The 16,090-nt window shown below is 40.8% G+C and overlaps 1 protein-coding gene across 17 annotated transcripts in view; it reads left to right on the plus strand.

Moving 5' to 3' along the window:
- MYT1L (myelin transcription factor 1 like) overlaps positions 1-16,090 on the plus strand; it is a 288,821-nt gene that overhangs the window by 155,578 nt on the left and 117,153 nt on the right. For 16 of the 17 annotated variants that reach the window (XM_081906010.1, XM_081906001.1, XM_081906002.1 and 13 more), the window contains 3 exons: positions 12,200-12,254; positions 12,442-12,475; positions 12,778-12,840. The exons of the other annotated variant lie outside the window; for it this stretch is intronic. In XM_081906010.1, the coding sequence (XP_081762136.1) occupies positions 12,200-12,254; positions 12,442-12,475; positions 12,778-12,840 (152 nt within the window). The remainder of the gene's footprint in view (positions 1-12,199; positions 12,255-12,441; positions 12,476-12,777; positions 12,841-16,090) is intronic. 17 annotated transcript variants of the gene reach the window in all.

Consider the following 16,090-nt stretch of genomic DNA (forward strand, 5'->3'; position numbering starts at 1 on the left):
GTTTAAAACTGTTCTGCAGATGTACAACAACTTGTAGCCTATGCTTATCATCCTTTTCAAGCATAGCATACCAGCTTAAACTTGAAAAATTGCATTTTAAAAAATTACTTGCCAGATTTCTTTCTCCTCCCCCTTCCTTGCATTTTCTACTCCATACTGTAATTGCATTTCAAGCATATTATGTGGCTGTTTTGTTGAACTTTGGGAATTATATTCATAATGTTGGGAACACCCCCTCTGCTCAATTCAGGAGTGAGTCAGCAATTACAAGTGTCTTTGGAGACTACTTGAAATAATAATCAGGTTCCCCCCACCTTCGAATTGTGCATGTGTGCAGAATCTCATTTTACATTGTAAGCTACAAGTGAACTTTTGGGGGAAATGATGCTCAAATCTGTATTCCAAAAGCAAAAGATGTAAAATCTTCAGCCACATCACTAGAAATGGTTGCATGTGTTGTTGTTGTTGTTGTTATTTTGTTTACAGCATTTATATTCTACCCAGTAACAGTGTTCTCTGATGGCTTACAGCAACAGAACATTAAAAACAATAACAATCGCGAAACACACGAAATTGTAGCACATGAGCAGGAAACAGTGTAGAAAAAAATGTGCTGCTTCTGTAAAAATATTCATAATAGATTCAAAAGTTCACAATGTAGAAGTTGGGGAGAATAAAAAGGTCTTCATCTGATAACAAAAAGACCACAAAGAAGGTGCTACAAGGTGATCCTTTATGGGCAGGGCATTCCGTAACTGAACACTTCCTTTGGTTAGCCACGTGGGGCACCTCACGTAGTGGTGGAATCCAGATTGTCATTCACAAACCCGCAGACGTCACTACAACTTCATTAAGCCTCCCATGCACCTTCTATTTCTCTGTATGGTGAGAAGTTGCCAGAAGCAGTACTTAAAGGGGAAAGAGACCTGAGTGAGATGTGCTTCTAGCAACTGAGTAGTGTTAAAGCTGAGCAACTGCATGAGTGAGATCCCTTAGCAAAGCCTACAGGTGTCTAATTTGAGTTGTTTATGAAAGATCCAGGAGTAAAACTGAGGGAGAATGGTCGATCACATTAAATACATTATGATAGTACATCCTTTACAGATTAAGCCTAAATTCAGTTGGTGGAAGAGGGTTAGATCCAGCAGCGGCACTCTGCTGATGATAAGGCTTCCATCAGCAGAACAGGAAGCAAAGCAATTTTTGGCAAGACCCCCCCATCAGAACCCCCACACTTGAGCAGATTTAGAATTGTGATGGGCTGCAGGGCGGGATCATTTAAAATTGCTTCTCTCTCCATTCTGCTGATGGAAGTCTTGCCATCAGCTGGATCACACCATTGGATATAATCCTGAATTTGTCTGGTCTGCCAAAGACAGAGACAAAACACTGTTCCAAAATCGTGTTCTTTTTATGTTGCTTGCCAAGGAGATGGGGATTAGGGATAGAGTAGTGAGAAAGATCGTATACACAAGGGAGGAAGTATTTACCATTTCTTGAGTCCATAGCAGTAACAAATGAGTAAAGGTTAGGAAATTGTTTCCTTCCTCATCTCAGACCACTCATTGGTTCAAAATGATGTGTCAATGAGAGGGTGTTAACTGAGAATTAATTGTTGCAGGGGTGAAGTCCTCTCGTGTGGAGGGAGACTGAGGTTGTTTTTTTTTTTTATGGATTCCAATAGGATTGACATTCAGTGCCCAGATCCAGTTAAGAATCTTCATTCTTCTATCACGTCCTTACAGCTCTGATTTTGAAACAGCTCTTTTGGCTTTTTCACTACTGCAGTGTTGCTTTATTTATTGAGGCACGCTTCTCAGCCACTGTTTTGTTCATCTGTGGTCACTAGTAGGATTTGCAAATTGATGTGATTCAAGCTCAAAATTAGAAAATTAAATATTTAGTATCAATAAACATACTACCCTAAAATGCATGCACTTTTTAAATACCGTATTTTTTGCTCTATAAGACTCACTTTTTCCCTCCTAAAAAGTAAGGGGAAATGTGTGTGCGTCTTATGGGGCGAATGCAGGCTTCGCAGCTATCCCAGAAGCCAGAACAGCAAGAGGGATTGCTGCTTTCACTGCACAGTGATCCCTTTTGCTGTTCTGGCTTCTGAGATTCAGAATATTTTTTTTCTTGTTTTCCTCCTCCAAAAACTAGGTGCATCTTGTGGTCTGGTGCATCTTATAGAGCGAAAAATACGTTGTTGTTGTTGTTGTTGTTTACATTGCTGTGAAATTGGACGGAAGCAGTAAGACCTAATTTCCTTGCATTCCCTATGTGTTCTGCATTGGAAGCTGCACCGAACCCTCACTTGGTGACTGCAGATGGTGTTGTATAGCGTCTAGACACATAGTGAAAGGATTTTGAGCATCCTGATGTAACCTACCTACCAGTAGGGACACCATTTAAGCTTTAGGGGCAAGGAAAAATATTTTGATGAGCTTTTGAATATAAGCGGGATCTTGGAACAGTCCACTATTCTACCAGCCTATGGTTGCCTGTGCCCTTTTGTTACCCATAAACTCTTCACCATTGTTTCATTCATTCTTTTGGGTTGCAGAAAGTTGAAGTCAAGTTATCTCCTACTTCAAATTACTGGAAGCAAAAATATATGCCACTATAGAATCAAGTCCCAGCATTTGCGGGTGTTTGTGTTACAGAACATTCCAACAATCTGCTTTCCTTCTCCTTCTCTGCTGGCATGGGCCCCTGTTTTGCAAATTCATCTGTGCCTTATTTGCAGCAGTACGAAAGGATTTTTGATGCAGATCACTAAGCTAAAGTTGATTAGTGACTGCAAGTTGCTGTAATATGAGGCTTAGCTGTCTTGTTGCGCACTTACCGTCTAATTATGGCTCAGCTATGGCAGTGGCGTAGCGTGGGGATGCAGGGGGGCCGGCCACACCGGGCACAACATCGGGGGGGGGGCGCTCGCACTCGCAGCTCTCTGCCCCTACCTGGCTCACTCAGGGTTAGGGGGCGCAAATTACTTGCCTTGCCCCAGGTGCTGACAACCCATGCTACGCCACTGAGCTATGGTGCAAATTACTAACATTGATCTGTGACAGAATATGGTCAAAGCCTCCCCCATAGCAAGCAACCCCTTAGAAATTTGGCATGGAATAACAGCATGGAAGTCCTGCTATGGGAAGATGATGTTGGTCATTCGAGTTGATGGTAGCTAAAAAGTGATTTTGAAGTCCAGGTTTTAAAGCTGTAGTACCCACAATCTCCTCCAAATCCCATCAATCCCAACCAAGAAAGATGAGAGCTCAGCAACATCTGGAGGGGCACCACACTGAGTACTTGCTCTCCCTCGGCAATCTTCGTGGAGCTCTGGCACAATGGTTGCCAGTGGCTTGATTTGAATCAATTTTATAATGAATGATTTTAGAGTGTTGTTTGTACTGTACTTTTGTACTTTTTTATTTTTGTTAGCCGCCCTGAGCCCGGCTTTGGCTGGGGAGGGCAGGATATAAATAAAATTTATTATTATTATTATTATTATTATTATTATTATTATTATTATTATTAGTGTATTGTTTCCAAAACTATTTGCCAATTGAAGGTAATTCTTCCTGCGTCTGGCAAGCACAGTTGTGGTATGTGAAAGCATATAGCATGGTATAATTGGTAGACTTTAAGGTATTTCAGGATTCTCTGGTGTTTTAGCTATGATAAAGGTACACAGCTACCCATGCAAAATTTGTTTCCCAGGCTGTGTGTCTGTTGTATGTTTAGTTGTGTAATGGTTAGTGCAACTAGTCTTATAACAGGTCAACCCTTTTCGCAGCCCTCTCCTATATTTCTGCAACAAGAGCTCTCTGAGAAGTATGCTTCACTTCTTTTCAATGCTTCCCTAAAGGTATCACGAGAGAGTCTGTCCCTTTGTCAGCATTCACAGGAGATTCAAGATGGCAGCTATAACCCATTACTCTAATTGTTGCCCTGTAAATTTTTATATGGTTCCAATTGCAAAACACAGAGCAATGGGCTGTCACTGCCATTTGGGATTCCTGGCGAGCTGAAATATGGATACTGGCAGCATAAAACTGGTAATGGCAAAAGGGAAATTGTGTGAGAGAAAGCAGCCACCCATTGGTCCAAAAAGTTTTGGAAGTTCTCGTGGTGCCATAAGAAGTATATATCATCAAATATACATGATACCATCACAATGTTAGCTATCACCCCTTAAGATATTCATAAAAAATGTAAAAGCTCTGGATTTTCTAATACATTTTATTAAATGTATAATTAATCTGTGGAACTTGCTGGTGTATGATATTAATTATTGAAGTAAACAGTATAGCACGTTATAGAAATTAGATATTTTATATGAATAAAGGGGGGATATCTTATACTTTTTTTGAGGGGAAACAAAAATGGAAAGGTAGTCTGTCTTCATATACACATACATGCATCATTTGATTTGTATGCTGCCTTTCCATAGTTAAAACCATGCTCATTAATGGTTACTAATTTAGTCACTGAAGAAACGATATTTCAGACATTTGTCTCACTGTATCACGATCCCTGCAAGTTGTGCAATCCATGTGCAAATATTCTCAGGGTAAGGGCCTATATGACCCCCCTCTGTGTACAGCTCCTGCTGGAAAACAGCATGAATTGAATTCCAGGTGTGACTGCCACAGGTGCAGGCTGCAGTCTCCACAGATTAGCTTTTAGCAAAGCATCTCAGTTGCTCATCGTAGGCAAATGTGCACAGAGCTCAGCATGCAAAGGAAATAGCCGCACAACCCCCGAAGGATGCACAGCTAAGGCAGGAACGCTCTTCAGGCTGAATATTTTCTAGCAGCCACTGTACACTACTGTAAGGTTGCTGCTGCTGTTATTTATTACTCTCCCTTCTCCCTAAGGTCAAAGGGCAGTTTACAGTGGGGCAAATAACAATAATACAATATACAAAACCAGTCACAAAGACAATGGCTCTGATGTATTAATTAAATACCGTAATTATTAATTAAATATCTGTGCCATGCATTTTAGGTGGGTAAAATTCCAACAAGAAGCGGGTATGGGTCATGAGGCTTCCAGGCACCGGTGCTGGAGAAGTACAGCCCAATATGCTGCCAACTTGTACATCACCTTGAGATGCATGTATGGGAGGCAATAAATCAATAAGTAATCTGTGATGAATTTCTAAGCGAGATATAGTTCAGACAATGTGACGCTTTTTAGCTATCTGGAATAAATACATTATTAATTGTATTATGGGGCCATCATGCCTTTTAGAACTTTAGAAATGCAGAAATGCCTAGATAATCACGGAGGACCCTGGAATAAAATGTTGATTTGGACACTAATACTTCCCCCCCCAATCTCTTTTAAGGCAATGACAAAAAACAAACAAACTCAGTGACACTTCTTCTTGACGATCAGCACAAATAAACATTTCTCCAGCCCTATAGGCAATTTCTCATATGAAACCAAAATATTTGTTTATCTGTAAACTGTAGAACAGCCAATTGTTTAAGCATAGGTGAACACAAAGGGTTTAAATACAGATAAAAATAGTTGTGTTAATTAGGGTATTATAACTGCCACACACTTTCTAAAGCTTTCTAAAAAGAAAACTTTTGTCCTATCATAGTATAAGGAACAAGGCACTCATAGTGCTAATTCCATAGTTTCTGGCATTGTTTTTTCAGGCCATTTCAAAGTGTCCACAGTGTTATCAATCATGTTTGCTGGGCCACCCAGGACATGGAACAGCTCCAGCCAGGCCAAGTGTGCTTCACAAAGCATCTGGTAGGATGAACACGAGAGATGGATAGTTGAACTCATGACTGCCTCTTGTTGAAAATCTAAAATACAGGACTGACACAGGGAGTTCACTTCTCCGGTGACATATCCCATCAATATTATATGCAGTGGCAAGAAGTAGGGGCTTGTGGAAGCCAGTTAGGGAAGGCTGTGCTAATTAGAGGATCCCGTTCTTCGTCCTTATGAAGGAAACTAGATTGGTCAACTTGGTTCAGCAGAGAAACAAATGTCCTGGCACTTACATAGAGAGAACCTAGAAGCAGGGAAACAGACATATGCAAACACTTTACGAAAGGGCTCGGTGAAGGGGGAAATAGTGACAGGCCTCTCTCACTGTGCACGACACAGAATATCCATTAAACAGATGAGCTTTGCTGACTTCCAAAAATTGAGTTTAGGCTTTTTCAAGCCAAAGCGACTGATAGTTTTGGCTCCGCTCTTGAGAGTTTACCAGAATGAGATGGCATTAGTGAGACTATTCAGATTATACATAATGTAATATAAATATATGAACATCAGGCCATTGGCCCATCAAGGCCATCATCTTTTTCTCACAGATACCTGTGGAAAGCGTGCAAGTAGGTCATGAGTGCAATAGCACTCTGCCCACTTGTGATTCCCAGCAGTAGAGGTGCAACATAGCCATCCATGACTCTGTCCACTCCTCTTTCAAAGCCATCCAAGTTGGTGGCCGTCACTGCCTCCTGTGGCAGTGAGTTCCATTGTCCAATTAACAAGTGCAGAAGCACTTTCTTTTGTCTGTCCTAAATCTTCCAGCATTCATTGGATGCCCATGAGTTGTACTATTATGTGAGAGGAAGAGAAACGTTTTTCTCTAACCACTTTTTCTACATTGCGTATACTTTTATAAACTTCTATCATGTCACCTGTTATGTTCCTCTTCTCGAAAATTGGGTAGTGGAAAAAGGCAAGCTTTTTATCCCTGAGCTGTGACGCACTTGTTTGGTGGAGAGGGGAATTGCAACTGCAACTGGCGGTTGTTGGCTTCTTGACAATGGCCAAAGAACACTACATTAGCCAATTACGGCATCAAGCACTCGTTTTAAACATAGCCACTAATTTTCACTGACATATTCTAAGAGAATCCCAACCATGGAATACAGATGTGTTTGGTGTCAATTCTAGCTTGTCCGTAATTGAAATAAACACCAGTTACAAGTAGTACTGATAAAATTACAGTAGCAGTAATCAAAATCAGGGTCATATTTCTCAAGAACTGCCCACAGCATAAAGAAGGCATCTCTGTAGCATTAATAAGATCTAATTTAGGCAGCAATCTGATACCTACTTACCCAGGAGCAAGCCCCATTGAACACAAAAGGACTTCTTAGGCATGAATGCTATTAGAGTTCTGTTATCGAGAAATGTATGTTTTTTTAATTGCTCTGAGTGGCTTTGTCATAAAACAGCAACTTACATTTCACAAAGGATCTGTTGAGCAGAGTATCAGCTTTGCCCAATGTCAGTGCAGTTTTGGTGATGAGCTGTCTGAGCTGCTTCATTCCTATACATTTGCAAATCAAAACAGCCAGGTTGGCAGATGAACCTAATTAGATTATGAATAGACCACGGGTTAAGAATGTTTCCTGCAAAAGCTGGACTGGCTTCTTGACTCTGCTTCAAGCCCCTGGTAGAATGAGCAGGCACATTTAAAATGCCGGAAAATCTCTCATTTTATTGATTTTAGTAAAGGCATTTTCAGATGAGTGCAGTGTATTTTACAATTGCCCCTTGCAGCCTCTATAGCTTCTAATGTGTCAGCTGAAAACTACTCATTAGTAAAACAGAGAAATTAAGAGTCTCATTTTATCATTGTACAGAATATTCTGCTCTGACTTCCAGGAGGGAACCTACTTGTAAACAGCAAAACATATGCATGATCACCTTTTCAGCTGGAGAAATACATTTCCTAGCTTGGTTTGGGGCAGGGGGGAGGCAGAACATTATCACATAATATTTTTAAGATTCTATCCCTAACAGTTCCCTTCACAATAAAGACAGAGGCAAAAGAAAAAGAAAAAAGGCTTAACACAAACTGAATCCAAAACAAAGATCACAAAGTATTGAAACAGAAGCAAGTTCATAACATAGTAAACAATTTTGGGGGTTTTTTGTTTGTTTTTTTACAAATTTTGTTCCATTAGGCCCTGGTTTGTATTTAAAGGGAACAGATAAAAGGAACACATCTAATAAGTGTAAAGAAAACCGATAGGATAACCTAAAACTATAGTTGATTTGCAGAAAAGGATAACACAAATTTCTTTAGTATTTTTTAACCTGTGAGTAAATCACAGAACTGTTGAGTTGGAAGGCACCCCAAAGGTCATCTATTCTAGTCCAACCCCTGCAATGCAGAAATCACAGATATATTCTGAGTTCTGTGTTATTTGAAAATTTGATGAGCACTCCCTCCATTCCTTCATCTAAGTCATTTAAAAAGATGCTGAACAACACTATGCCCAGGACAGAACCCTGTGGCACCCCAAGGCCACTTTTTCCAAGCATGACGAACAACTGTTGGTGAGCAATCTCTGAGTTTGGTCGGTCAACCAGCTACAAATCTACTTAACAGTAACATTGTCTAGCCCACATTTTAGCAACTTCTCCACAAGAATATAATAGAAGACTTCACTGAATGCCTTACTGAAATCAAGATATGTTACATCCATAGCATTCCCCTGATCCACTAAGCTTGTAATTCTATCAGAAAAAGAAATAAGGCTATTCTGACATGACATGACTGATAAAGCCTGCAAGGAATTTTCTCTGCTTCGTTTCAGGTTCTTTTTTGGAGTTTGGCTGTGTACACTATCAGTTTAAAATGCAGCTAGGTCATTCTTTTTCTCAATTCAGATTGAAACTAGTTGGGGCAAAATGCATCACAAGAAATAAAAGGATAGACATGGATTGTTGCTAATATCCTGTGTACACTGCTTCTCAAACCAGGGGTGAGAAGGCACCGAATCCAGAGTAAATGGGACTGTATACACAGCCTTCCTTTTCTCTTTATCCACTCTGGTAGCTGATTTCTGAGAACATGAGGTTACAATGGCAAGCTAACCAAACTTTAGCCATAATGATCATAGAAGGTCCATAACAGACATTACTTTTAGATGTTCTGGTGAGACATCTATGGTTTCTTTTAATAGGATGATCAGCTGTGCGTGATAATCTCTCACCTGCTTTATAGTTTTATTCCTAATAGCACAACAGTAATATTTTCCTGTCTTAAAAAGACAGTAATGATATTCTGCTGAATGAAACTTATAAACAGATTAGACAAAACTCTGTGCTGGGAAAGCCTTCCAGATGTTGTTGGTCTGTGATTCTCATTTGCATGTCCAGACTCCACAGCCACCCCCTCATTGGATAATAACTCACACAAGGACACAGATACAGTGGTGCCCTGCAAGCCGAATGCCTCGCAAAACGAAAAACGCGCAAGACGAAAGGGTTTTTCAGTTTTTGCGTCGCTTCGCTAGACGATTTTCCATATGGGCTTGCTTCGCAAGAAGAAACGTCTTGCGAGTTCTTGCGAGTTTGTTTCCTTTTTCTTAAAGCTGCTAAGCCGTTAATAGCCGCCAAGCCGCTAATAGCCGCTAATAGATGTGCTTCGCAAGACGAAAAAACCGCAAGACGAAGAGACTCGCGGAATGAATTAATTTTGTCTTGCAAGGCACCACTGTATTAGGTTTATGTTATTGGGCAAATTTGGCCACAACTTTATTGAATTACAGAATGTGAGCGGTATTGGCTTAGGCACTGTTTGGACCCAACTATATCTGACTCCTGCCTGCTGCGCAGGAAGTCCGGTAAGGGTAAACACCGGTAGGGGGAGCCCTGTCGATGCAAACCAACTCAAGCTCCCCCTGGTGTTCCTGTCAGGGTCGTGTCAAAGCCCTAGCCCCTGACCGGGCTTCGGACAAGATCAACACCCCCGGATTCCTTTAACGGAATACCCTTAAGCGTGGAGGGGCAGGTGATGGCCACACCTTCCCTCCCCCACACAAGCTCAAACAATGCCTAACCGCCACAAGAGCCCAAAGGCTTGCCGCCAAACACCTTCACATCTGTAACCAATGCCTCAAGCCACCTGCGATATCGGCCAGCCATATATCATTCCCCCAATCGGAAAGGTGTATGCCAGCGTCACAAAATAGGGCCAGCCATCCAATGCAACCACTTTCTGTGAAATGGAACGATTCAAACATTTCCATGCATGGTCTGTAGCGGCTGGGGAATTGCTGCCACGCCAAACACGTCTCTCCAATAGCAGCGACCAAAAGACAGCCAACATGACCAATCCTCAGGGATGGTGAGAGTTGCATCCACCATCATTCGGAGGGCCACAGGTTTCCCACCTCTGTTCTAAATCCAAAAACGTGTGCTATTCTCAAAAATGTATTGTTTTAAAATGAATTCCAGTGCATGAGAGCTGGCAATGATCAGCAGCTCTTTAGGTATTTATTCAGTGTGACAGCTTCTCACTACTTTCTTTGAGGAAGACATGTGAGAGGGGCATCCAGCAGCGCTTGGAGATGAAGGGTAACTTCCCACTGGGCTCTGGTACTGAGATTTGTCTTTTTCAATTACAACACAGTTTTTTCTTGAAAATTTCTTTTTTCTTTCTTTTTTTGGGGGGGAATGCTGGCCATTTCTTAGTTATTTCATGAAGGACTTAGGTTCAAAGCACCGTGGTGTTTTCATAAACTGTTCATATCAACATTTTTCTGTTTTGTTCCATGCACTGGATTGTATCAGTAGAAGCATCTTATATAAAATATTGTGAGACCTTTGCCAGATTTCAAATGACAGCCTATTGGGGGTGGTTTGAGGGTCAAACTATAGATGAGATGCTAATCACACAATTAACAATTGCTTGATCGACTTTTTAAAAAGTAAATTGCAAGCACGATCCTAATCCAGATCAGGAACCTAATGTGGGGATAGAAGGCTTTAATCCATTGAAACACCCCCACCCACACACCCCGCTGTGGCCTTGATCATCCCTCCACTACCTGGAAAGCTCCTTTCGAAGGAAATTCTGGTTGGTAATGTAGCAAGGAAAGGTTAAAAATCTCCCTCCCCCAAAATAAATACGAACTCCCTAACTCTCTTCTTTGGTCCCATTCTGAATGTAGGTCCTCACACCTGCAATTTACTTTTAAAATGCCAACCACATGATTGCTGATTGCTAGGCATCTCAACTACTGTGGTACCTCGGGTTACATATGCTTCAGGTTACAGACTCTGCTAATCGAGAAATAGTACCTCGGGTTAAGAACTTTGCTTCAGGATGAGAACAGAAATCGCGCGGCGGCAGCGGGAGGCCCCATTAGCTAAAGTGGTGCTTCAGGTTAAGAGCAGTTTCAGGTTAAGAACGGACCTCCGGAATGAATTAAGTACGTAACCAGAGGTACCACTGTTGGCTGTTAGACTGGAAATCCTCACATTGCCATGACTGGACATGACTTTGGTTCTTTGCCATCCCGTCACGTTCATCTAGCGGTCTTTTCTGGGTATGGGAGCTTCTGTGCCTCACCAGAGCTGGCTGCCCCCACAAATGTCTTCTGCATTCATTTCATTTGGTACAAGTATGCATGGAACATCTCCCCCCCCCCCTTATTATGCATGTAGAGCTAGTCCTTCCATCGGCATTAAAGGGAACCTCATGAATACAATATATATTTCCAGGGAGCATATATGAGCACACCTTTGGATCTCTGATTAAGGAGCATGATTCATTTAGAGGACCTGTGCTGATGAAACTTGAAGTCGTTGTTTATAATATTAATCCATAACACGTGGCTTGACCAAGTTATCTAAAGTGAGGCAACAGCAAACACAAGCAGAAAAAGCAGTTTCAAGACCAGGCAGACATACCAAGCCTTAATATCTCTTTTGTGCTTCTGACTCTGTTTTCCTTTCTTCTTTTGCCTAAAATTCTCTCTTAAAAGCCTCCCAATATGCTAGAGCACCTAACCTCAGTTTCAAACTGCAGAGAAATCTGTTATAGCCTCCCTCTGTTTGGTTTCCTTTAAAGAAAGACCTTTTATAAAGAAACTGGGGGGAGGGGTGGTTAGGGAAGGAAACCTACTATACAGGTATTTTAAGTCACGAAACTGGTTAAGAGGAAGAGAGCACATAAGCCAGGTGATTAGAATAATAATAAAAAAAAAGCGCCATGTGGGTATTTTTTTGGTTCTAAACAAATGTAGGGAGCATTTTTTTTAAGAACCCTCTTAATGCAGGCTCTCCCCTTGCAGGATAAAATGGAATTAAAATATTGTCAATAAATTGTGTGTGAGAGAGAGACTGTATCAGCCTGTGCATTGATAGTCTGTGCATGCAGGATAAGAGCATTGACTGCCTGCTAATCTATTCCCAGATGGAGGTGGATGCAGACGAGAAGCGCCATCGCACACGGTCCAAAGGTGTTCGAGGTACGTCTCTTGCTTCAGTAAATCACTCAAGGCCCCTGCTCAGGGTGACCTTCATCCTCCAGAATCTCTTTGCATGATTCATTCTGACCCTTGCTTTTTTACACAGCCTTTTTTGGCAATTTTCAGCAGGAGAAGGGGGTACTTGTGATAGATGATAAATTTTTATATATTTTCCATCTCTCTGCAGTTCCCGTGGAACCAGCCATACAAGAGCTGTTCAGGTTAGTGCGCCGAGTGTAAAATGTATCCCCATTAGCAATTTAGAAAATTCATGCCTTTTAATGGTCATAATGCACTTTCAAGTTCATTGGTGGTTTGCTCATGCCCTGCTGCACTGATGAAATTAATTCCCCTGGGATTTGCTAATAAAAAGCATCCCCACCCACCCTTTTTCCTTCAGTTATTTGATTTCTCTCTTTCTGTCTTTGTTGCCCTCCATCTCTGTAATACCTGCCGTCTGCTTTCAATATAATCTCTGTGCAGCACACTAACACCTATATAATTAATTCCTTCCTTTTTACAGCTGCCCTACTCCTGGCTGTGATGGCAGTGGTCATGTTAGTGGCAAATATGCAAGACACAGAAGGTAATGTGTGTGTGTGTGTGTGTGTGTATGTGTATGCAAATAATGAAGCAATTTAGTAGGCAAGTTACCTGACATGATTCTGCTGATGACCTAGGCACAATCACTGGGGGTCTAATAGTGTACCGAATAATTCTTTTATTATTATTTGTGTTCCATTCTTTGCTTCTAATTGCAGTCTCGCTTTCCCAATCATTAACTTTTCTGTATGCAAAACTGGGCTGTAAAATGAAAATCTAACAAAAGGAAACAAGCACTGAGATATTGAGGTGTTCCTTCCTCACTTTCTATTCAAACTTATGTCCCGTTAGGTATATTAGTTACAGAGAGAAGTAGATCCCCAAATACAGAATGTGTAAATGCTGCTTTAGTGAAGACACTTTTTCATGAATACACATGTTCTGCTTATATTTTGTCAGGCAACATATGCAGTTTTGTGGTTCATGCGAGGCAAATTAAAATGAGACCTTATTTACATTTATCCCCACCCCCACCCCCACCTCCCCACCCTCACCCCTGGCTATTGTGATTTCCATAATTTAATATAGTTCATAACTGGAATAAGAACTTAGATTTTTGAGCACAGGGAGTTCAATGACGGGGATAGATTCAAAGGGACAATTCTAGGACAGATTAGTGATAATGAGTCTTTGAGATCCAGATGGTTATATTATTGCCATTAATACAGTAGCTAGGCCTTGTAGACTTTGATGAATGATAAAATTCCCAGTAGCAACATGTTAGTTTAGTGTTGTTAATCCTTCGTTTCCATTGTTTGGACCTAATTCAATGGCCTTTACTTCAGATTGGTCTTTATGTTTCTGTGTTTAAAGTACAAGTTCGTTGACATGTGGTTTCAAGGGATTCATATACATCTACTGCTCATCCGTTCCATATATCCAAAGACCAGCAGAGCATAACACAGAGGAGATCTGACCCAAGCCATAACTAATATGAAAAGGGGAATAGGAACAGTGAGTTGTATTCAGCACGGTGCTAAGTAGCACTTCACATAAGCCCAACAAGTTATGCTTGTGCAATAGGACTTCAGCCCTGTCTCCTTCCCCTATATGCCTCCTAAATAGGTTCTGGGGGTTTCTCCAACTGTCCAGAGCAGATTTGGGGGTGGCAGGGTGCACGTGTAATGGGAAAAGGGGGGGGGGAGTCTGGTTGAGCAAGTGGAAGTTATTGTGTTCATACATGTATTTAGTTGAATACCACCCATAGGAAGCTGTCTTATATTGAATCAGGCTATTGGTCTATTGAACTCAGCACTGCCTACTGGCAGTGGCTTTCCAGGGCATAGCTGTCAACTTTTCCCTTTTCTTGTGAGGAATCCTATTCGGAATAAGGGAATTTCCCTTTTAAAAATGGAAAAAGTTGACAGCTATGTTCTAGGGTTTCAAACAGAAGTCTGTTTGAAGTCTGAAGATGTTGGGGATTGAAGTTTCCTCTACAGATGTTTTAACACTAAACTGTGGACTGCCCATCCATAGTAATTCCACCCTTAAGGCACAAGAAAAAGTACTTAGTTGATTGGTTTTCGAAGATGTCCACTTTGGCCTCAGTGCTTCCTTTCCTGAGTGTCAAACTCAGGCCACTGGAAGCCGCCATCACAATTCCCCGAATAATAAAATGGGGGACAATTGGACAGATGTGCACAGGCTAGTACAAGGCATTGTGGATTTCACTACTTAGAAATTCTGACTATTAGGTGGTAGATAAATACCTGAACTAAATAATAATAACGACGGACTTAAATATTGTATCCAAAGTGTTGTTTCGTTCTTTAGTTTATCAGCCATTTATTTTCTTCACAGTATAATATCCCAGTCCTAAGACAGCAGTTTCAGAATTAGGGCCCTGGTGTGTTCTAGGGTTTGCTTTTACCATGAACTTATGAGAGATTCCTCCAGACCAATGGAATCTTTGCCGATGGTCAAGGAATCTAATCCACGCCTGGACACTTTAAGCAGCAACAGCAGTGGCATTGGTATACTGTATCTGATTCCTCATGTGGCAAAGATTTGTGTTGGAAAAAATTGTGGATGAATAAATGAGTGGAGCTCGAGCCTGCAGCATACGACTTATTTATTGGTCCTAGAATTTGATTGATGATTCCCAATGGCAATGGGTTTTTAAGGGCAAATAACAGTTTTTCTGCTCAGACTTAAGATGTTCTCAAAATGTGATCTGCAGACTACCAGGCGGTCTCCAGAGGCAAATTTGCAGAGTAGTGTAGGGGTGTGTGGGTGTGTGTAAGTGGGTGTGCAAAATGGGGAGAAATCTTTGGCTACACTGTCATTCTTAAAACCCAGCCATCCTTCTGGAAGGTGAGCAGGACAGGCCGGAAGTGATGAGAGAAGAAGAAATAAAGCCACGGCTTGCTGCAAGACAGAGGAAGGTCCCAAGTAGAGAAAAGAAATTCAGAAGGCACTTGAAAGGAGTGAACAGCTCATTAATATATTAGAATTATATATTAGCATCTGTATCAAACAAGCACCCAAAACATGATGAATGCTTTTTTTCTGAATGCAGATAGAGAAGAATCAGCAATAGTTTTACATGTCACATTTTAAAATATATATCAGTCTAATCTACAGGGTTATTTCAAAGAGTTGAATAACTGACTTTATTAGCTTGCCAAAGGAAAATATGATTCTTTTGAGTTTTGAGTTCAAGTTGCACCTTTTCTTCATTTTTTCATCATGCAAAATGCACTCCTTTCTCTCTAGCAAACTCCAGGATCAATCCAGTGCTTGAATTATATTAATATTAGGTTCTTATTAAGAATTGCATAATTAACAAATTAAGTTCAGCTTTATGCTTTAATTGAATTTAGATATAGTTTTCAAATATTTTAATTAATATATGTTTATGATACAGGGGAGGGGAAGAATTAGAGGCTATAAATGTTCCTGTGTTTAAGGATCCATGGTTGAAATTGTTTCACTTTCAGATGTATTTTTTATTATTTTGCTTTCTTGACATGATCCTGCTATGTCAATACATGAACAGACTGGATTTTGAAGCTGTTAATTAAATGAAAATTTGAGGACATTTCACAAGACAATTTGGAAAAGTATCAAAAAAAATTTCTGGCTGTTAGCGAATTCTTAACACCCTAATTATCAGTTATGTCCATGGAACAGACCTCTTATTAATAGGACTGGAAAGGAAGCTTTCAGTTGACACTCGCTATCTAATTTTTTTAAAGAGTTTCCCCACCCCCTCCACATTGCAAATACGTCTT

This window comes from Podarcis melisellensis (assembly GCF_964234715.1).
Source record: "Podarcis melisellensis genome assembly, chromosome: 3".
In the NCBI taxonomy this organism is placed as follows: Eukaryota; Metazoa; Chordata; class Lepidosauria; order Squamata; family Lacertidae; genus Podarcis; species Podarcis melisellensis.